The sequence below is a fragment of the Anopheles nili genome, chromosome 2 (assembly GCF_943737925.1).
Source record: "Anopheles nili chromosome 2, idAnoNiliSN_F5_01, whole genome shotgun sequence".
Lineage (NCBI taxonomy): Eukaryota > Metazoa > Arthropoda > Insecta > Diptera > Culicidae > Anopheles > Anopheles nili.
The window spans coordinates 36,786,071-36,808,272 of NC_071291.1; the positions used below are offsets into that span (position 1 = coordinate 36,786,071).

Genomic DNA, 22,202 nt, shown 5'->3' on the forward strand with positions numbered 1-22,202 from the left:
AGACCGACCCGATTCGGGAAGGGTGCAATGCAGCAAACGGTCAGCCACTCACATCTAAATCAATACGAAAAAAGCCACCCAATTATCACCCTAGAGACAAACCAGTCAGTCATGGTGGTTGGGAGGAGAAAAAAATAACTTTTTGCAAAACATTGGCAAGAGAAGGAAACCTCCATTTTGTCAGCATTGCCCGTGTAGCCACGAACGTCCGTTCAATCGCAGCTCGTTCGCTTTGACATGTGAAGCAGAAAAATCCGCAATAAAAATAGGATTACACCTAACCTGCGCTGAGAGCATCTGCGGGAGCGATTCGTTGGTTCGTGCTGCCGATTGAAACGGACCGATTCAATGGCATGGCTCCCGAGGGCAATTCTCGGTCTCTTTTATGAGGCTCGATTAAATTCAAATAAATGTTGCCGGTTGCGCTTCGGTTGCGTTGCGATGCATCGCTCGGTGATGCACTAACCGGGGTGCATCGGGTGGAGAAGAAAACATTCCGCTCTTTATGGTGGCTTTATTGGGTTGTTTCCCTTCGATAGAGCACCTGAAACCACGAATGCCGCGGATAGAACGACAAGGACCGCACACGTGCCGTTACGTGGTGGGTAAAGTAATGCATTGAGCATTGTCCCGCGGAGATGTTCGGTAATTTCAATGCACATTCTATACCTCCGGTTGCTGATTGAAACCAGTTGATAATTACTCGATAATGGATGTTGCAAAACGGGCACGATGCTTTGCACAGATAGCACCTGTCGCAAGAAGATAGCTCGGTATGAGGGGCTGATGGGGTGTACTTTATATCCAATTTACTAAAATCCGTTTGGGAAACGTTAGATGCGGAACGGAGTTAACCCACCGACCTGATGATAGTTTGCCCTGTATCGAGGCCACGGCAGCGGATGGGATTTTCGGGGCTTATCCTAATCAATAGCTTCGACCAGCTGGTGGAAGCTGTTTATCATCCGTTGTTCGTGGAAGCACAATTATAATCCGTTGGAATCTATTTCCAATTAATTTATCGTAGTGCTATAAATTAATCCAATGGGTTCGGTGATTGGAGAGCTTTACAAACTTCACCAATCTTCTCTTTCAATGCTTAATGCTGTTTGAAAGGTATTCATGAAAGTACTTTGCAACTTTCTTTTTTCAATACAAAGTGGTTTATTAGGCTGATCGTACGTGGGAGTGCTGTTAGTAGTAATTATTTTAACAGCTTTGCGTTCTTTATTTACTGTTTTTGGTTTAATACCATATGAATAGTTTGACGTTCAACGTAATTAATTTTGGTTCTAAGTATTATTGTAGCTAAAAAACGAGCAATCACAAACATTATTTCAGACAATCAGACAATGGTAATGAAAAGGTAATGAAAGCACCAACTGAAACAATTGGCCATAGATTAAAGCCCATTAACGATTGAAACAAAGTAGCAAAAATTCAAAGAAATCAAACAGAAAAATCTAATGTAGCTCTTCAACAATTCAAACAATTTAAAGTCATTAATTTTGTTTTAGCTAGATTTCTCACACTTACATTCGACCGTACGACGCTGGCAAAGGCTGCAATTTGTGCAGCTTTAAGCTGATTTAAGCTAAATAACGATTTAACGCCACCCACGGGTCGATGCTTTAATTACGCCGTGGGCGAACATCAGCTGCGCCTTTAAGATTGATCGAACGACGGAAAGAAGCCGCTCTGGCCTGCACGTAACATATCGTACCTGCAGCGCTAAAACTGACCATAAACTTTTCCCGCAGCTTCCCTCCGGCATCTGCACTGTTTTCCAAAACCGTATGGCCCAACGTGCAAGTTCGGCTCATATTTCACAATATTGAACGAAAGTTAGTAGCAGTTAGTAGCCGGACACCCCACCATTGCGATAAATTACTCCTACGAATGGTCCCTCGGCTCCACCGCGCGAGGCGAAGAGCGGTGTGGGTGGGTAGAAAATGGATGGGAGACGAACGGGAGTGAAAATATTTTAAGCACAATTTCGAGAGGAAAATACGACCAGCACTTCAGCAGAAGCAAACAGCCCACCGACGAGCCCTCCGTCTGGCAGCTCGCTCGTTCGTTTCGATGCAGATTCGATTGGGGTGGAAAATTACGGCCCATCAGCGAGAGCTTTCGGGGGAAAAGTGCTCGAACGAGCCTTCGCAATCCAATCGAAGCCCCTATGTTGTCGAGCGTGGGTTGTTTTTCATCGTCGAATGCACTCCGCAAGATGTGAGAAACTGTGCTGTACGCTTTTCTTTCGCTACCAGTCAGGCAACCCATCGGGCTGTTCGCACTTACCTGTCTATTGATATTGCAACTAAATTAAATATCGACGACGTTGAGCATATCACATCCATAGCTATGTAGAAATCACAAGCGAAATTTGGCAACGACCATGCACCGTTCACCTGCGGAGAGAAAGAGGCGGAAAGAGTGTGAGAGAGAGAGAGAGAGAGAAAGAGAGAAAGAAAAAGCGTGAGCAATTCGATAAGGACGGTGGTATAAATTAAAGCGAACGAGAACTGGGAACCCTCCCGAGCCATCGGTCGACGAGGGAAAAAAGCAATCCCATGTAAAATAAATCAAGGCACATGAATGGCTAAATGGGCTCTTAAAAGAAAATTTAATGGCCAAAGCAGCCGAACGAAAAATCGAGACGCCCAGCGTCCGAAGCGAAGGCTGACCCATTTTTCGGCACCGACACCCCGGTGCCGGTGGTGAAAAGTTCGGCCCGCTCAGCCAGCCGTGCCGGGCGAAAGTGCAAAGGAATGAATGTTTTATGCAAAGTAAATTTTAGGGTTTTTAGGCCACCCGCAACCAAGTGGACCGATCGGTTCGCCCGGTCACCCAAAAACCCAACGGCACGGATGGGGGAGATATCTGTCAACAGCGGAAAGTAATTATAGACTTCCGAGGCTTGTCCACTGCATCGGGTCTGCTGACGGTGTGCTTGACTGCTGCAATGCCGAGCCTGTGCTTGTGCTTTCTTGTCACGTCCTTCCTCGAGTGGGTGAACTCGAGGACAGACCCCGAGGCACGCCGCTTTTGTTCTGGGCCGCTTCATTGCGCCAAAAAAACTGCAGACGACAGGCCGGACGACGGACCAGCAAGCTTCGTTTTTTTTTTCGCACCCGCCCTTGCAGGGTGTGGAGGAATTGATAGGAAATTAATGTCTAGGTCTGGCTTTGCACCCGCAAAAGGTGGACGTGGTTTGCCGAACAGATTTTGTTGCCAATTTTTCATGGCCGCTGTGTCCCTCGAGTGGCACGATGTTGGGTGCTGCGATGGACAGAAATTATGGTTTAATATCCTTTCGAGAAACGACTGGTTTGGGCTTTCCGCCTTCCACTGGGTCAATCCAATCGAATATGATTGAGGAGAGGTGATTTTGTGTTTAATGACCATTTATTAAGCTTGGGTTGCGGTAGTGATTTTAGTTTGACCAGTTTTACAGAAAACTGTATTCTCAAATAATTGACACTAAAAAAACAGCTCGTTCAAAAAAGCACTTATTTTTTAGACTCATCATAGTAGGCATCATAGAGTGCAAGTGTAATATAATTGCTTTTCTAATGTTTCTTGGGTAGTATTTTTTGAACAATTCAAAAATTCAAAAACTTTTCCGATTATTTGACAGTTCTAAAACTTATTTATTTGACGCTTTCCTATATTCCTTTTCATTCGGCAATTGCAAGTGAATGTTCACAGTACACATTTTCCGATATGTGTCGCTTAGAAGAGTTGATGTTCTACAATCACGTATTTCCCATATAGCAGACCCGCTTCGAAGCTTCTGCTACATTGCTAGAAACCATTATGGCAGTTAGGATTACTTCAAATAGGACTTTTTACCTGCCATTTTCCTCACGACATATCTCAACATTTTCTCGAGGTTTGCTGCAAACAAAGACGCATTGTCTGTTCGTACACGGAGTTACCATCGGCTAAAGATAAACACCCAAAAACTTGAAACGCTTTCAACGGCTTGATTAACCTACTTGAGCCGGAAGCTTCCGCAATCCGGTCGCATCATAAAAAAGCCCATTCCGATTCATTACCGCGAAAACACGGCACCTGGCGGCGTAATTTCACCTTCAACTGAACGTCGTTCGTTGCGCGGCGTTTCGGTACACGTTGGCCACAAAAGGCCACATTTTGTCCCGACGCCCATTCGAGTGATCCCAGGATTTCCGGGATCCGGTTGGATCGTTTTGTCTCGGGACAACGAACATTTAAATACAAAACGGCGCGAAACGACCATTTCCGGCCAAATGGGAGTGGCGCGTACCTTCAAGCGAATGGGCCGGGATTTACCGGGAATGTCATTACTCGGAGCGTGCGGTTGAACCGATTTCGGAAAAGCGCACACCGTACTCGTTGGACCGCGAAATGGCACCATGCCTAGTACGTGTGTGTGTGTGTGTGTGTTTGAGTGTCTGTGTGGTTACAAATCCAGAACCCGAGCTCGTGTGGGGGTCAGTCGTATCGCCACGGATGGTATCCTTAGAACGATCCGTTTCCGATAGTGCGCTCCGGGCTTTTGCAATCTTAGAAGACACGATCTACAGCTCGGACCGGGGCCCGGGCGTCTTGGCAGACGAATCCTACACCTGCATTCGACCACGACCGGCCAAATGACGGTCTCGGGAGAAGAAAAAAGAAAGAATCCCATTCAGCATTACTCGCACGCACGGTAATCCCGGCAGCTTCCGGTTGGAGGCCGCCTCACCACGCCGTGATTGTTCGCATGAGTGCCGTTTGGAAATGACACGACGGGGCTCCGGTAATCGATCGTTTCGGCTAAACCGCCCGTAACTAATGGCACCATAATTTCCCTCGGGATCCTTTCGGTGCGCTTTCGCTGCACGCGCCCAAAGCTTGTCGGTGGGTGGTGAAGGACTCGTAACATTGCGCAAAAAATCGCCATCCACCGAAGGGCACAGTTGCCATGGAAACGAGCGTGAGTCAACAGTAGTTACACTTTCTTGCGAGATGCCGGTCTTCGATGGACACGGGCGATTGTTTGCGCTGGCCGATGGAATCGGATTTTTTTCCCCAACGAGGCCTTAGGAGGTGCTCAAGGCGACCCAGAACCTCGGATGGGCAGCATTACGCACGTAATCCGACACCTCCGATTCGATATCAGCAGGTGTAATGATTAGAACGCACTCGGTTCGTCGAGGCACAAACATCCATTTTGTTTAGCCCACTCTTGGTGGAGAGTTTCCCCGGGAAAACCCCCGTACCCAAGCGAGCAGGCTAATAATCTTGCGCACCAGCGAAACAACCTTCCGATCCGGCCCAGATGGCTAGAGTGACGCTAGCGCCGACCAATCCATACTCGGTGGTCCGCTTCTTGCCGTCTGATTTTGTCCCAACTAAGCTGCCCCCGGGGGGTGGGTTTTTCCTCGAAATACATCCCACCACGCCGGCCATCAATATTCGCCCAACAACGGGGGTGCGGGTGGGGATTATGTAGGGAAATTTAGTGGGGCGATTTATGGAATTCGAATCCTCGCTCGAGTTAGCCAACGAATTGGTGAGTAGCGGGCTCGTTAGCGCCTGGAGGGTGGCCAACGCCGGGAAAACGTAATGTCATTTGCTCGCTGATCTGGTAGAGGAAAATTCTGGCCCCCTACCGATTCGGACGAGATTGCGAAATGGCGTACAAGTCGTTAATGTCAGTGGCGCCCTAGTAATCGAAATGTGCGATAATTTGCAAAATTAGCCCACTTTGGGTCGGTCGGGTTTGGGCAGGGGTGTCCGTGTGGGGTCAACAGGACGATGATCTTCAGCATTTTCGCAGCGGTTTGCTAGCGGGAACCATTTGAAGGCGTTATGATAATAAAGAGCCTATCCGATTTGCGCATTAAATACGATGCTCGTAAGTAGCAACTGAGCGGAATGATGCTGAAATGACTTCGAGTAGTAGCAAGTTGGATGAGAAAACATTATAACAAGCCTCGTTTGTACGCAGTTAAGTTAGAATGTTAATCACACACGCATGCAGCACGATTATGAGTAAAATAAATATGTGGGTATAATTCATCAGCACAAGAATAATTCATTCTAATTCTATATGACCAGCTACTTATTTTGTTTCTTTTTCAAATAGTTTTATTACAAGGGGATTGATAACAATCCCGAATATGAAAAAGAATTCAATTAGATCAATTCATACTTCATTGGCCATCATCAAAGCTGGCAATGCAGTGTATGGCATTATTTATAACGCTCTGTTATTTATAAGCGCACAGGTATGAATATCCATTTCGCATTGCTCCAATACTGAACCGAGGTGTCCCGCATGAATGAGCTACCGCTTCCATCGGGCTTCAGGCATGTAGCGGAGCCGTGTTGCGCTGGAAAATAACATTCCCTGAACGGGGGACGGTCGTAAATTTGGAATTTCGCGCTGAAAGGAATGCGGAATCAAACCGACCCGTGGCTCGGTATCTTCACACTGCAAGCGTGACTGTTTGTCATGCCCATAAATCAACATGCCACCGGGCATCGGGGCACGTGGGCAATCGGCTCGGTCTGCTTATGCGATGGAATGCACTAAGGTTGCGTAATTAATTGCTCCCCGAAGAGACATCGCTAGCGCAAGGTGAGTTGGTGGAAAAGCACAAACAGCCTCGTTGTGGGGCTTAAAATTATGACCACGGTGAAAATCTCAGGCTGCTGTCGCATCCACAGGGAGAGGAAAAATCGTGCTTTTTTCATCACCGTTTGAAAATATTTTATCCCGGTTCGACGATTATTTGTGCGTGTGTACGACGCATAACGAGAAGTATTTGTGCCGTTTTGAATGGCCAGTATCATTAAGCAAAATAAAACTGCACAATTTAGGGGCCATAATAAGTTTTTCAGCTTTCAAAGCACAGGTATTGCTGGGTTAAGCATCACATACATAAGGCCGTTGTACCTTTTGTGCTTGAAATGATGAGGCTCATTGAGTTCCATGTTTTATTGAATGAGTGGTGCTCAAACTCTTTCAATAGTGTTGAGATGAATAACCTGATTTTGTATCAAGTATCACGATATAGCCGTTTTATTGTGAATAATATGCAGCAGCTATTTTACATTATGCTTCTATCTAACTGGCCAGTAACAGCTCACGGTAGAGGAGTTCTTTGTTTAAGCATGATTTTGGTTTATGAATCCAGCTCAAATCAAATAGACAACGCTTTTAATCGCAATAAAGTAAATCGATCAGAAAATGAATCGACCTCGCGGTTTAAAAAAATATTTGTATAACTATTTATTTGAGAAACTTTTCGAAAATTGTTGGCGTTGCTTTTCAGCTCGAAAATAATGCACACACAACATTGCAACTTCATGAAGCGGACAGTTTGAGCGCAACCGAACCGAAGACAGACAGCGCATGAGCCCTACTCTGAAACTCTGAAATGAACGCCCAACACAGGACGCTTCATTGGGAACTCAAAACGGATACCAAGCCCGTAACCGGTACAATAAAAACACCCTGCCAATCGATCGAACTTTCCAGCCAGCAAACACGCGAGGACACCGGAACGCGATAGAGTCGTCGTTCTGCCATCTCAAGCCACCGGACCGAACCGGGAGGAAAAACGATAGATAGGGTAGCATGAAAAATGAATCCCCCTCGTTCTGCACCCACGTTCTCTCCACCCGAGGACAGGCGTGATTTACGACAATCTGCGAAAATCTATCAATTTTCATGTCTCAAGCTTCAACAAAGACCGCCTACTTGCCGGTGCGGAAGTAAGCACGGTCTACCGGATCGGCGATGATGCCAATCGCTCGATAGAACGGCAAAGAGCGTCGTAGCTGGATGCCTCCACCGAGAAGAAGTGATTCGAGCTTTCTATCACTTCGATGGCCGGAAAAAGCAGGCAAAATTTTTATCAAGTTAAGACACGCTCTCCGCTTGCGCTTTCATCGTCCGGTTGCCGAAAGTATGGCCAGCACCTTCCGAAGGGGATGTCCCTTTTTTGCGCACTTTTTCGATCCCAGTTTTGAGTCTTCAAGTGTTTCGTTTAATATTCCTTGAGAGACGTTGCTCGCTGCGATCGCCCGGGCAACCTTCCCGGGTGACGCTCTTTTGGGAAAATCTAATTTCGTCCCTTGAAAGTTTTGATTAAAACAACCGCCGTCGCGACCACTCGCCGACACAATTGGCTTTACGTGGGGCCCGAACTGGGAGGGGCGAATTTTCGAGCGCCACGTTTGGTTCGAGTGCATAAATATTTATGGCACGAGATTTGAGAACTTTTTATTGCCTCACGGATTTAATTTTGATTACTGTTGGCATGATAATTGATTGTACTGAAATTGAACAAATGGCTTCGCATCTACGGTGTGCTTTCGAGAATCAGTGGTTGTTTTTCCGAACTGTAGCTTGGTTGGTTAGATTTTATTGTTTTTTATTTAGGTTGACGTGATATGGTCAACTATTGACACACATTTTGCGCTCGTTTCAGCTATGACCCTATCGTTGGGACAAGAAAATGTACCACAAAAGTAGCTCCCGAACGGTTGTCGAAAAGTGAAACCATTTGAGCAGCTGCCGTAACTATCTCTGTCTGGAAAAAGCTTGGTGATTGTATTCGTTCAATTCATTTAAATTTGTGAGGCATTGTGACCGTGGTCTTGAAGACACTGCTGTATGATCTTGATAAGTGGCCGGGGAGAATTTACGATCAAAGTGCCAAATTAATTACGCCATAAAGTTTTTGAGCACCCAACGGCGTGGCGCTGGCTCTAGACCATGGTGACATTTACCGGAGATCGTGGCACTTTATCGAAACGGTCAGTAAAAGATGACCACTCGTTTAAAGATTCGCGGGAAGTATACGTCCCGTCGTTGAGTGAGGTACTGGGCGTCTCCATCGAGAAAGCATCCCACGTTTTTTTTTAATCCCGTTGTTAGATCCCGCTTAGTGGCAGATGCGATAGCTTCTGCTTCCACTTGTTTGTGCTGAGGCAAAATACATCAAGCTCAACGACCTAATAGTATCCGTGAACGATGTCAAAGATGCCATCATTAAACGGCAAATGCCTTAAAATGTTCCTGATCGTTCAGCAAAACGGATAATTAAATTAAGCTCGCTGGTAAAATTTGGCTGCTCAAGGAGACGAAAAAATGGAAGAACTTTAATTAAGTTTGATTTATTTTTCAGAGCACAAAGATAACAAAAAATCGTAGATATCTTAATTCAGGTGCTTGCATACTGAAAGCTCAGGCAATCAGCTCGCTGAAAATGATATGCAGCACAGTGAGCAACTTCTCCATGCATGTTATGCTCATTAGCTGCTATAAAAATACCTTTATGATGGTTATTAGCTTCAGAGCGGTACAAAGCCATAATCAGTGTAAAATCTGACGCATAACAGCGAAACGTGTCGCGCACATTAGAGAAGCTTACGTGATGTGTTGGTCTAACCTACCGATTTAAACTGCATGTGTGTCACACAATGTGAATACGAACATTATCATTCTGTTCCACGCGGTGCGCTTCTTTATATTTCATTAAAAATGGAACATACACCACACCAGATCGGGTGCTTTCGGGAGTTGGCTTCATGCGAGAGAAAGCAAACCCGACGCACCGATAAAACCGATTGGCCGATGTTTCGGAGAACGTACCATTAGGCTCACAAATTGGCCCGCTGAATTGCGAACCACTGACTGGCGTTGTGTAAAAATTTAATCTTTACGGTTGTTTCGGCAAAATTTTTCCCTAGCCCATCCCATACGGAAAGATTAGCGTGCCGACGTGCGCGCACAAAAGCAAATTGTGATGAGCGATCATTTTAGCGCACGAGTAGCCGAAACGCTGCGCAGCATATTATCGTCAGTGTCATCGTTATTAACAGCGGCATCGTTCCACGCCAATGGTAATGGGTGAAAGTTACACCCACCAACAGTTCCGACTTCCGGTGAGCATGTGTCCAACAAGGGCAACCGGGACTGTTCGCCTCCGGGAAAAGGGGAAAAAGCGCGTCGTAAACGCGAGCAAGAACACACAACAGCTGCACAGGAGAGTTTCAGCCCGCGGAAAAGTGTCGGAAGCGCTGTGCAGTCGGTTGTGGAGGGAACTCATAACCTAACTAATTTACAGTGTTTCGTAGCTCATTCATTCTCGGCCGATGCTGGTTCGCCCAGGTCGCCGGGATGGCGTGAAAACCCACTCCCGACGTCGTGGTAAACGAACAAATGGCCGCTTTCACGGTGGCTTTCGGCTTTCGGGCTTCATTTTGCTGTGCGCTTTTTTTTCTTCTTCTCTCAACCACCCTCGATGAATTCCGCTCGACCCCGAGGGCAGCGGGCAGTGAAACGTTACGACCAAACTGTTGCTCCAACCGTCACCGGACCGCGGCTGGTCGAGAGCATAATAAGCATAAAATAATTGTAAAACGCGCCGAAGGGTGTAGCACATGATGAAGTTGCGACCATGGAGGTGCGAAAGTTTCGCCTCGTTTGAAGCGGTATTTATGAGGTCCAATCTGCTGGAATTCGCAATGGCACTGTCCGGTGTCGTGAAGGAGGCTTTCACAGTACCTTAACGCAGGCACTTACTCCATGACCCCATGGTATCGCTGTGCATTGCAGCGAAGACTTGGTGCAAGATTAGGTTCGCTAAACACGATCAACACTTACGATTGAGCGGATCTCGCACGCTCGAGATAAACGTTGCCAACAGCAGGAGATGCTTTCCACTACAGTTCCAGGAACCCATGCATCCATGCTGCGGAGGTGCCATTCCACTTAATGGCTTCCTATCTAACCACGCATTGTCGTGCATAATTTCGCACGCATTCGTATGCCTTCGCGATACGTCTCCTGTCTCGAGTACGTCTCGTCGAGAAGAGCCAACGCCGAACTAGAACGCCGTTTCAATGCAAACGGTGCTGCGTTTTATTTAGTGAAGGTGGTTCACGTTGGCATCACTTCTCAAAGATGCAAACCAACGTTCAGCTGCTGGAATTACGTATTGTTTGCAGGTGTGCCCCATTATCTGACCCTCTCGCAAGAGGCCGGATTGCACCGGATGAAGCAGCATCTTTCAAGGAGCTCCCGAATAGAAACCACGAAAGCTGAAGCGCCTTCCCGTGCGATTGGTGTTCCACAATCGCGCGGAGCAGAAATTAAGGTTGTGCTTATCATTCAACCCGTGCCGTGGCTTGCGGGATCTTCTTACATGTGCCACTCCACCGGGATACTCTCGGTGGGAAATTCGAGCTTCTGCTGCTCCCCATCGAGCTTCGTTATCTGCTTCCAAGCATCTTGGGGCACAGAAAAGAAACCCATTAGCAGAGGCACGTAGCGTGCGCTCCGAGCCGATGCACTCGACTGGCGCACACGTGGCTGCAGGCTGGCGTGGAGCGATGTGCGATTCTCGGGCGCGGGAAAACTATCCCGTAGAGCCACGAACAATTCCTGCCCATTCCGCCGCCTGCAAGAACCAGCCACGATCACGATGACAACCGATAAGATAACCCACCGGAAGCGGAATGAATGTTAAATAAAGCATTCTCCAACTTCCAAACTCGTGTGTTCCACCTGCTACCGAAGCCGTACCATCCGGTGACATCCGACCATAGCACCCGCGGCTGGAGGTTTTCAGCCAGCTCGCAGAATATCACGTCACATCAGCCCATGCCGCGTCGAGCGATAGAAGGCACCGGCATTGTCAACCGAACCGGGAGGCTGATTTTGATGCCTGAACTTTATTCGCTGATAAGTATGGAGGATTTTCACCGGTCGGAGCTGACGAGCTGGGAGGGAAGTTTGGTGAAACAATCGGAAGCTTGTGATACACGGGCAAGTTTAGTCATGTTTGCTCCGAAACATGGCAGCGTGACTTTGTGTCATGTCGGGTTGATTGAAGCGAGCATGGGAGTAGCTTTTCCAGCGCATTCGTACCATGATTATCTAGAGCCACCGTGCCGCCACGAAGCCAATCGCTTTTGGTTGAATTCCGTCCGTTTATTCACAGAGTGGAAGTGTTAGTTGGGAACGAGCTAGAGCTTGCGCTTGGTCAAGTGTCATCCAATTGCAAGCGATAAATTTGTGTCTCATTTTAGTGCACCGTTTTAGGGAAGTGCTTATGATAATGCTGGATTATGAAAGTGCTTATGGCAATAATTTATCTGATAGTAGTTATCTGAATCATTCATAAAAGCTAGTGTAGTCAAACGATCTGTTAAACAAAGTTACATTTATGCTTGTTTGTTTATAGCAAATATTTAAGATCTGTTGAGCGTTAATGATTTCTTCACATTTGTTACTAGTTTGTTAGATTTCAGAATACTTAAGTTAATTAAATCATCAGTGACCAGTGACCGGCAAAAGATCGACTCAAAGTCAACTGTCACACTCTTGCACTACGTGGCGCTAACTCAGCAAACAAATCAAAACTATGCGAAAACGCTGATTTTTTAATTAAATACAAGACGATCCTTGCAATCCTATTCCTCTTTTTTCACATACTTGAAATTCAACTCGAGCGGTAAGAAAGCATTTCTTAAAGAACCGAAAAATCTACCATCAAAACTTCCCCCATCATACTCTCGATGAAGGCTCATAAAATTTAAACAAACAACATAAGATCGCAAACAATATCCCGTGAAAATACGGTTGAGACAACCGACAATATAAAATCCTAAAATTATTATTTTTATTTATTTAAGGACGGCCAGGCCGTATTTCATAAACGATTTTGTTGCGGCTGTAACTGGACCGTACTAGATTCGCATCGATGTAATCTAAGATGAGATTACATGGCTTTATTTTGTGTCCTTCTTACAGTGAAACTCACTTTTACTACCATATCTCTGATACGGTTAGTTTCGCTGCTGAAAGTAAAATGTTTTTTATACACACCTATGTAGTAAAATCGCATCTATATAGAATTCATCGGGCAAGCCTAATGGTACGCAAATCAAATTATGCTGGAATTGCTTCAAAGCGTAAAAAGAGCATCTTCATCTAGATTTGCTTTCCAGTGTTGGGGGAAACGGCAAAAAAGTAAATTCGAGCTGCCCCCGTCAGAGATAACACCGGGCGAGGGTAACGTGCAGCATAATCTGCATTTGTGAGTCGTAGCCATTCACTGGTGGCCTGTTGGCGTAATATACGGCACCATGTCGACGGAATTCATCCGCAAAGCGGAAGACAACATCATGATTTGCTCGCAACACGAAGATCAAGATAATGCTCCTACGACCAGGGAGCTTTATGTGCGCGCTGCGAAAGACGGCAGAGCACAATATAACAAAAGACGCGACACACCCAGCAAATTTATCGATGCTTAAAACCATAACGAGACCGGTGCAGAGTGAAATTCCAACACCCGGGTGAGCTGTGTGAAACAGTTTTTCTCCTACTCAACCGCCATCCGGCAGCTGCATCGCTTCCCATGGGAGGAGGACATCAGCAAGGGAATTTAATATCTCCGCTGCATTGAGAGGAACAATAACATTTCCTTATTTAAAACGAAACACCCCTGAGGCTAGGTTGAGGGTGCGTCCTTTGGGAGTGTGTCTCGGGTTCTGACGCCGTAAAACCACATTCATGACCCCGGAGGGTGACGGTTTACGGCTCTGACATTGGAAGAAAATTATGACATTCGTCATCATCCGGATGCAGCCGAAACAACGACAAGCACCCGAGAAAAACGAGCCATGGGACTGCCCTTGGAAAAGGACCGCTTGGAAACGGTTGGATGCTTACTGTTAGCGCTTGTCGCCCAAGACGATGTAAAACAACGCCATTACTGTAAAAGTGATGAAATGTGCCGCAAAAACGGAACACAATTTTGTAAGGTAGCGCTGTGGCGCGATCCACCATTCTCCCGGAACCGGAGCCCAGTTGAGACACTAAAGGCAATTATATTAAAAGGTTTCGCTTTAAAGCTTCCTCCCAGCTGCAGCGAATCCCGCTTCATCGGAAATATCGCAATGGGCGAGAATGAATTGCAGCCCAGGGTTGGGGACAGAGCTTTTGTTCCTGTCAATGCACCGCCCAGTGGTCTGTCTTGCAAATGTACTGTGCTGCTCGTTCATCCCATTGGCGAGGCCAGAACGTTCTTTACCCCAGGGGAGATGAGATGGTTAAAGATAGGGTCCTTGCTGGTGAGGGAAGGAACAAAATCGATCGTCCAGGCGACACCGGCACATCACAAACAACGGTCGCACGGGATATTAGAGAAATCGTGTCCACTCGAGGGAGCGTAAGTATAATTAATGCAAGCTTAAGGATCCGCCTGGGTGCTCAATCCGACGGTTCATTCTACCCTTCGGTCGCACGCTGAAGATGGCAAGTGCCAGCAAATCGATAATAAAGCTCTGGGTATCGTTAAACTGTTTAGCCCGAGTGCCTCGACACCATCGATTGGTAGAAGTAAATTAATCCACTGCTCAACGTAATTTCAACGAGAGCCTTGTGCCCGATGCTGAACAAACTGCCCTTGAAGCAATCTACAAAATCTCGTCCGTGAATAGTTGGAATCTATTTACGATGAAATGCGCTCAAACTCACTGCAAACTACAGTAGTGCATTTAAACCAACTGGTGGTACTAAAATGTAGTTGTCTTACGTTACACTCAACCCAATAGACAAGCACGATATTGTCCTCCTAAACAATATGGGGAATTGTGCAAGGACACAAAAAAAACTTGGTGATGTTGAATAAAATAACGGGTGGTACGGTTGATGGTAATTGATACAGGAATTACCGTTGATGAGAATCTAAAAAGCAGCGCTCGATCATGTAAATGAGACGAACATAATGCTCTGCATCGGGCGACTTTGATCTAAATCTGACGTCGGGTGATTTGAATTTGGAATACATCGCATCAATTCAGTGAAATCAATGTTTTTTGCAGCTTTGGTGATGTTAATTCTGTTTTCGTTTCATGTTAAATGCATGGTACCTGTTTCACTGAGCGAATTCCGCTACAAACGAGACCTTGAAGAGCATCAGCGTACATCTGACAGATCATTTGATATGCTCGATTTGAATCTGTAATTCATATGAATAACTACATCCGTTACAGCATAGAGATATATATATATATATATATACATTTAACAGAGGAATGTCCATCGAATATCGTGAAGACATATACGTGCAAGATGCACTTTACCAAGAAATCAATCTCAAAAATGCCGTAAACCCCAACCCAAACGTGAACTGGTTTGGAGCACTTTTTCTGTAACCATAATATTTTTAACGTTCCATCTGGTTTTTATACTTTTGGACCACGTTTCTTTAACGTAGAAGCGTGTATCACTACCACCGGAACATAGTCGGTAGTGCTCCGTCGACTAGCCGCTGGGCTGGCGTGGTTCATTAGAGGAGATTTATGATCAAAAGTGTGCAGCTGAAATTGCATTTCCTTTGCGTCGCCTGGGAATGCGGGGGAATAGATATCGCCGTAATCGCAGAACTTGAGTGTGTGTTTGTGAGCATGTGGATGTTCTTCATCGTTCGTCGTTTGTCGAGAAATCTGCGACACTGAGACGCTGGTGAGCATCGTTAATAGGTATACGTATAACAATCTCTGATCTGATGCCATGAAACGACTTATAAGAATTTTAAGAGTAGGAAAACTTCTTATATTAATTTAGTTTAAGCAATTATAGCATATCCTAGGTTACTTGAGTTCTTTATAATATAATAGGCATTGAGCGCTGAAGAACATATATGTACAAAGCCGTAAAGAATTTCCAGAGGGATGTTTTTCCCCTTAAAGGATTGCAGGAAAATCCTTTAAGACATCTTCAAGTGGAGCTCGTTTTTATAACCAATCATCTGCCCTGTAGCATCTCATGACCCATATTTTCAGCGTGCACTGGAAAACATCTCTCGCAGTCCTGAAATCGTATTGTTAACCGGTCGGTTTTGAATGCCCTACGTGTGCATTCCTACTACGACATACCGGTTTTTGGTAAGCTGCCATACAGGAAGTACTTTCGATGGGAATTTTTCACAACCGCCGACCAAGGTTAGCTGTTGAAGGTCACGTAATCTTCTTCAAAGAAGCCCTTGAGATATGCCCAAAGGAGATTCCATCTCAAACCGGCTTAGGAAAGAAATTTTTAAGCTCAACCGCACCACACCTTTCTGGGCGTTGTGTTTGATCAGTTGGCAATTTTGTCGCAATTCGAATCGACATAGCATTACGACGATTGGTGTGCACTGGGAAAACGACTCACACCCGAACACATATAAAGCAGCTGCCCTGTTGTGAGGTTCTTTGTCGATGCGGTCGATTGATTTTTTATATTACCGTTCGATATTGCCAGCTTTTTTGCGGTGTGTGGAGAGCCATATTATTAAAAGAGGACACCAATTGAACCAGATTTGGGATGCAAAATCCCGGATTGGGAAAAGATTTTGAAAGAAGTTTTGTTGGGTACCGTTTTGCTGTAGCGCAACTGGTGGCTGGTTTTTTTTCCCTTGAAGAACGGGGTCACGTTTTTGGCAGAAACAGCTGTTTACAAAGCATCGTTATATTTTTGTGTGTATTTTACCACAATATGCGTTAATTGAGACAATGGATACACAGACTGATGATATACATCATATAAAATTAGCTCAAAGATAAAAAAATAGTTTTATGAATCATTATTGAAATTATAAATTCTAGCATTTTATTAACGCTGCATTAAAACAGAATGAATAACATGCAAACAGTTTCATTAAAATGAATTTAGCTTAAGTTCTTTTTATTTTTTTTTCTATATCTGTTCAAAGGAGATACTGATAATATAATAGAATACTAGGAAAACGAATTCGAGATCAGTTTTAACGGCATTTCATACGATGGTTCAATTTAGTTGTTTGTTAGATGTAAATTATAATTCACTTAGGTAAATTATTTAAAATTTAAACAACCACCAGGCACAAATCATACAATCGAATAAGCGGTACAGCTACCATCGATAGAGACGCCTGGTGGCTAGCGTGAAAGGTACATCTCGCTACTAAAAAAATCATTTTCGTTTTATACGATGGTATGTTTTTACACTTTGATTGTCGCAAATCACAATCTTCTTATTCAAATTGCCAAAAATAATGACATCCATTAAGTACAAACCGAGCAATTGCATATGTTCTATAACTGTAAACAATTGATGGAGACGCCTAGTGCCTGGTACATAAGGTTCAACTGGCTCCAAAAAGTTAATCTCCCTTTTTATACAACGGTATTTTGAGGTTCTTTGTTTAAAACAAATAAAAATGTACTTAAGCAAATTGTTAAAAATAATTACACCTACCAGGCACAAACCATACAGTCGATTGTGTGCTATAGCTACCATCGATGGAGACGCCTGGTGCCTGGTACAAAGGTTCATCTCGCGACACACATCCCACATCGAAAATGACCAAGCCACAAATGCGGCCAAGTTCTTCCACTAGCCATATATGTACACGAACGATGGCATGTGCCGCCGTTTCTGAAAGCATTTCATCAGCGAATCTGGGATGTGGGGAAGCGCCGGAGCACTGTGGTAGACATTCATTCCACGTCTTCCAATCACCGTCGGAAGAATCGGACGCCACTGGTGCCCGTTGGTTATGATTTACGAGAGCAAGCGTTGACTCAGAGTCTACAACCACTACCAGCAGCGGCTAGCCACCATGGCTGCCTTGGTTCGCTCGCCTAGCTCGTCCAGTGTGGTAGCCCATATTTTTCTTTTCTTTCCCAACCATCTATCTCCATCACATAAATAATGATCCTAACAATGAGCGGTCCCCAGCATTGGCTTTATGTTGAATTGTGACTTTTTTCCCCGACCACCACCCTGAATGCAACCGGTTTATGTTTTTAAGCCAACGAGACGAACGGATCGGGTGGTCCATTTAGTTCAGTGCTCGGTGGGTGACCAAAGCTACACATTGGCTGGTCTTAAATCCTAGCCTCATTACACCGGGTACCTTCGTGATCCTTTCGCCATCCTTATGCTCGGTGGATCGAGCATGGGAAATGGCCGCGGGCCATGACATGGGAGCCCAGTGAACGGTTGAGCGATTGTTAAGCACGGGCACCGACGGGTTCGATGGCGAAGCAAGGGCAATAAAAATAAAATAAATATCACGTGGCGTGGCGGAATGTTTGACTGCCTTTCTACAACGTCGATTTGCTCTCGATGGAATGTTGGTCACAGATGCTGAGAGCCCTTGCCACATTTTTTGCGGTGTTTTCAGCGATAGCTTGTATTTGTTTGAAGCTTCAACATATGGACAAGACTTCCATAAAAAATAATGATTTGTTTCGAACTACTCTAAACAATTGAAAATGCTTAACAAATGTTCACTTCAAGCTCAATCTGATTTGTAATGTCAGATTGATTTTTTTTTGTGATTCTCCAAAATACTTCAAAATACTGAAAAACAACTGAAAAGACTGAACCAATTTTCACTCCGTACTCAATTTGATTTGTAAAGTCATATAGTTTGTTTTAATAAATTATTCAATCATTCATGTTTGATTATTTATTTGATTTCAGATCTGATTTTATTGATTTCAATTCATCAATCACTCATCAACTGATTTTTGATGATAAATATGCTCATGAATAAATCATGAACCTAATTAGATAGCTTTTATCTACGTTCATTTGGCTTGAAAGCATGAACATTTTAAATATTCACTTGAATTTGAGAATACTCAATATTTCAATTGAAAAAAATAATGTTTTTTATTAAAAAAAAAACATAATCTGAATGATTAATATGGCTTCAATAATATTTTGAATAAAACTAGTTATTTTTTTAATAAACTAGTAGTGCGTTGGGCGATATAAACGATTGGCAAATTAAAATGAATTATTTGCTTGAGTTGTGATGTATACGCGAGTAATGCTTCGATAAATATTACAGCACTAACCAAACACTATTTTTTCAATCCCTACAATAAAGCTTCGGACAAAGAGCTTCTAATGGACTTTGATAACCGGCCAGAAACACCAGCATTCCAAATCATGTAGAACAAATATTTTACCACCCCCACCAAGCTCATGTGTTCCCGTTTAATCTCGTTCTTTACGTACTTGTGAACATCCGGCAGCAAAACCATTTAATCATATTATCGCGAAGCTTCACCATTCGGCCTGAGCCATGTGGCGAAATATTGCCAGCGACAACCGCCTTCACCGAACGCACTTTTGCCGCTCACGCTGACGGTGACAAGACCCAGTGACGATCTGTTTGATGTAAGCGGTTATTAAATTATTGCCCGCACACGACCGGGTTACGGGTTTTGACCCAGCGCTCGCACACTCGCAGCGAGCCGTTGGGCCACAAATTTCGTTGAGGCCTCCGTCGCACTCCGTAATCTTTATTGGCCATTGGTTGTAGTTTATGAATTATAAATTACTGGATAATTGGACAAACTGTCGGGCGCATTAAATTGATTTACGCACACGGTGTTCCGCCGAAGCGCAACCAGCCTGCTACATGCAGCATTACGTGCCAGGGTGCCAGGGCAGCTTCAGCGGCCAAACCCTAGCCAGAAGCTGGAGATTATGCCACACCGAGTGAATGTGAACGACGCCCGCTTCAGCCGGTGTGGTGGTCGTAAAAGAGTCAATAATAAGAGCCAAACGGATCCGCGCTCGGTCGGTCGAGACCACGGGCGGACGCAGCACGAATGTCATCTGCACGGATTTATGCACCACCATGCGTCTCCATCCGTCAGGACACATTAACGGGCCTCCCCGGGGATGGGGTGAGACCAGTTGCCAAAAGAATGCAATGAGCACGCACGCCGCTTTCGGGGAGATTTGTGGTCAATACGTGCAGGTTGTTTGGAGGACGCCAAATTCGCACATGACCCCATCACCGGATGCCATCCGGCGGCCGCTGGTGGAGAAATCAAAGCACACAAACGTGACGAGAGCTTCGGTCGTCGCGGCGTTGACTGGCAAATGGCACACCGGCAACGTCAAAACGACATCATTTCGGTCGAGCTGCTCGTTATGCAGCTGCTCGATGGCTACATTGCGCGCGTGTGTTGACAAACCGGACAGATGTTCGAAGCCTCGCATCGAAGAACGGGGCCCTTTCTTCAATTCAAAATTCACAAAGCCCTCCTTCGTTGTATGTTTTTGCGTTTCCTGACGCTGTACTGGTATAAATCTGTCAACATCGCAGTGAAATTTTCGCTCTCCTTCTTCGCTAGTCGTTTCAAATTTATGCACTTTTTCAAAAACACTCGGAAAGCTTTCGGTTGGTTGGCGTAGTTTATCATTTTTACCGCAATCACTAAAACCAAAGTTCCGTAAGGAATATGATTCACGAAAGAGTAATACAATCACAGCACAAATACTATGCTGCAAACATTGCCACCAGCTGTCCCGCAAGCATAACACATCGCCATCGTATGCATGCCTTCCTAGTACGGTTCCGCCTAATTGAGGGCTAATTAATTGTGTATGGCAACCATTTTGCCAACCTCAACGTACGAGTCCGGGCACAATCAACCGATGGAATTATTAAAAGTCAGCTCAATCTAGCGTGTTATCATCATGTCACCAAGCGTCAGCCCGACGACAGGCGCTAACTTTTCTTGTAATGCGTTCTTCGTCGGTGTGTGCGAGTCATTCCATTCGTGGTGTCTATTTTTTTTTTCTTCTTTTCTTTCACAGCCACTTTCCTTCTCTGGTCAGTTCGAGCCGGACCACGCGGGTGATTGGAGCCGAGTAACAGTAATTACAACTGCCCACACCATCGGACATCGGACCGGTCCGGCCGCTCGTGACAAATGGGTGTGAATTTGTGATAAATTGCACCCATACATTATTTTCACAACTTCCCATATCGAGACGGCAAAGCTTCCGACGGCCAGCGAGGCTTAGCCACCACCCGGTGACATCCGTGCCCTTTTGCCCGCTCGGTCCCAGCAACCTTTAGTGTGCCCGGAATGACACTACGACCGCTTCTACGCTCGTCTCTCGCAGTACGGTGCCGCAGAAAGGGAACGGGTTTTTGGGCAAAAGCCGAAAAAGCTTTCCGGCCTTAATTCTCTCTTTATCAGCTCGTTCCGGTCGGACGAGGCGTGGTGGCGTGCCAGAATTTCCCCGGAACTCGACACCCACCCACGGACAGCCATCGCACCCCAAAAGTGACACAATGCGGTCCCGGTTCGGTCAGCCGAAATCACGGCCCTAAGAATGGCGTCCTGTGCGCCTGTACGCCTTCGCAACCCACGTGCGCTCTCTCTCTCTCCTTTTTTTTTGATCACCAAGCCCCAATCCGCCATACATTACCGTCTTATGGCCAGCTTCCGGTTGACGGTAATGGTGCGCTCGCACATGAGCCCACGGCCCATGGTTGAGCTTTCGGGGCGTAAGTTAGCATGGGCTTGTTTATTTTACCATTGCGTAGCGCATCGGATGGGCGAAGAATCGGAGAATGATACCATTGCCGAATGGATTCGGTGAAAATGACACTCCCTGTTTGGGTGGTGCTTTTTTGGGGAGTAAGAGATATAGGCGAACGATGGTCAACGGATGCGATCCAATAATGCACTGTGCTGCTGGAGCGATGACAATCACGTTTGCGTTCCCAGACGCCTGGAGCTCGTGCAATGTCGGGAAGAGTTTACAAACGCTTCAACGCAACGGATTTGGCTTACTCCTTTCAGCGTCAGTGATTCTTACCTGAAACGAAAGTAAGACAAATGGAAGTTATTACAGGATAATGAAATGGGCTGCGAAGTAGATTGGTTTGCGGTGCATGTTTTCATGTTTCTATTTTTATCTCACCATCTCACATTCCATTTCGACCCGATTGGTAAATACATTCCAACCTGCAATGGCCGAAGTGAATGTGGTGATAAATTCGCTTTCGGTCGAAGCTTTTGACCGCTTATGGAATGAAAGCGTTTCCTGCAGCACACCGCCCACATGAAACTGGATTATCCGTGGACCATTTGTCCGAAGCGAAGAATGGTTCCTTGGCCACACGCCGGTTTGACGGCGTAATGAATCGAACGGACCGATGGGAATGGCGTGCTGATGTGTGCACTATTTAATGCATCGCTCGCCATTCTGATGCTACAAACGAGAATATTGTTCCCCCTACGGAGAACGCCCGGGCCGAGATTGATGGGTGGGTATGATTTATCTTTCCTCACCGATAAATCCATCACCGAGATAGCCCCACCGGGAGCCGACGTGGAAACCCGTAAGAATAATAACG

The 22,202-nt window shown here is 45.5% G+C and overlaps 1 protein-coding gene across 1 annotated transcript in view; it reads right to left on the bottom strand.

Annotated features, from left to right (window-relative positions):
• Positions 1-22,202, bottom strand: part of LOC128721684 (dopamine D2-like receptor) — an 88,856-nt gene that overhangs the window by 19,416 nt on the left and 47,238 nt on the right. Inside the window, exon 3 of the mRNA XM_053815463.1 lies at positions 2,299-2,408. Within this exon, the coding sequence (XP_053671438.1) occupies positions 2,299-2,408 (110 nt within the window). The remainder of the gene's footprint in view (positions 1-2,298; positions 2,409-22,202) is intronic.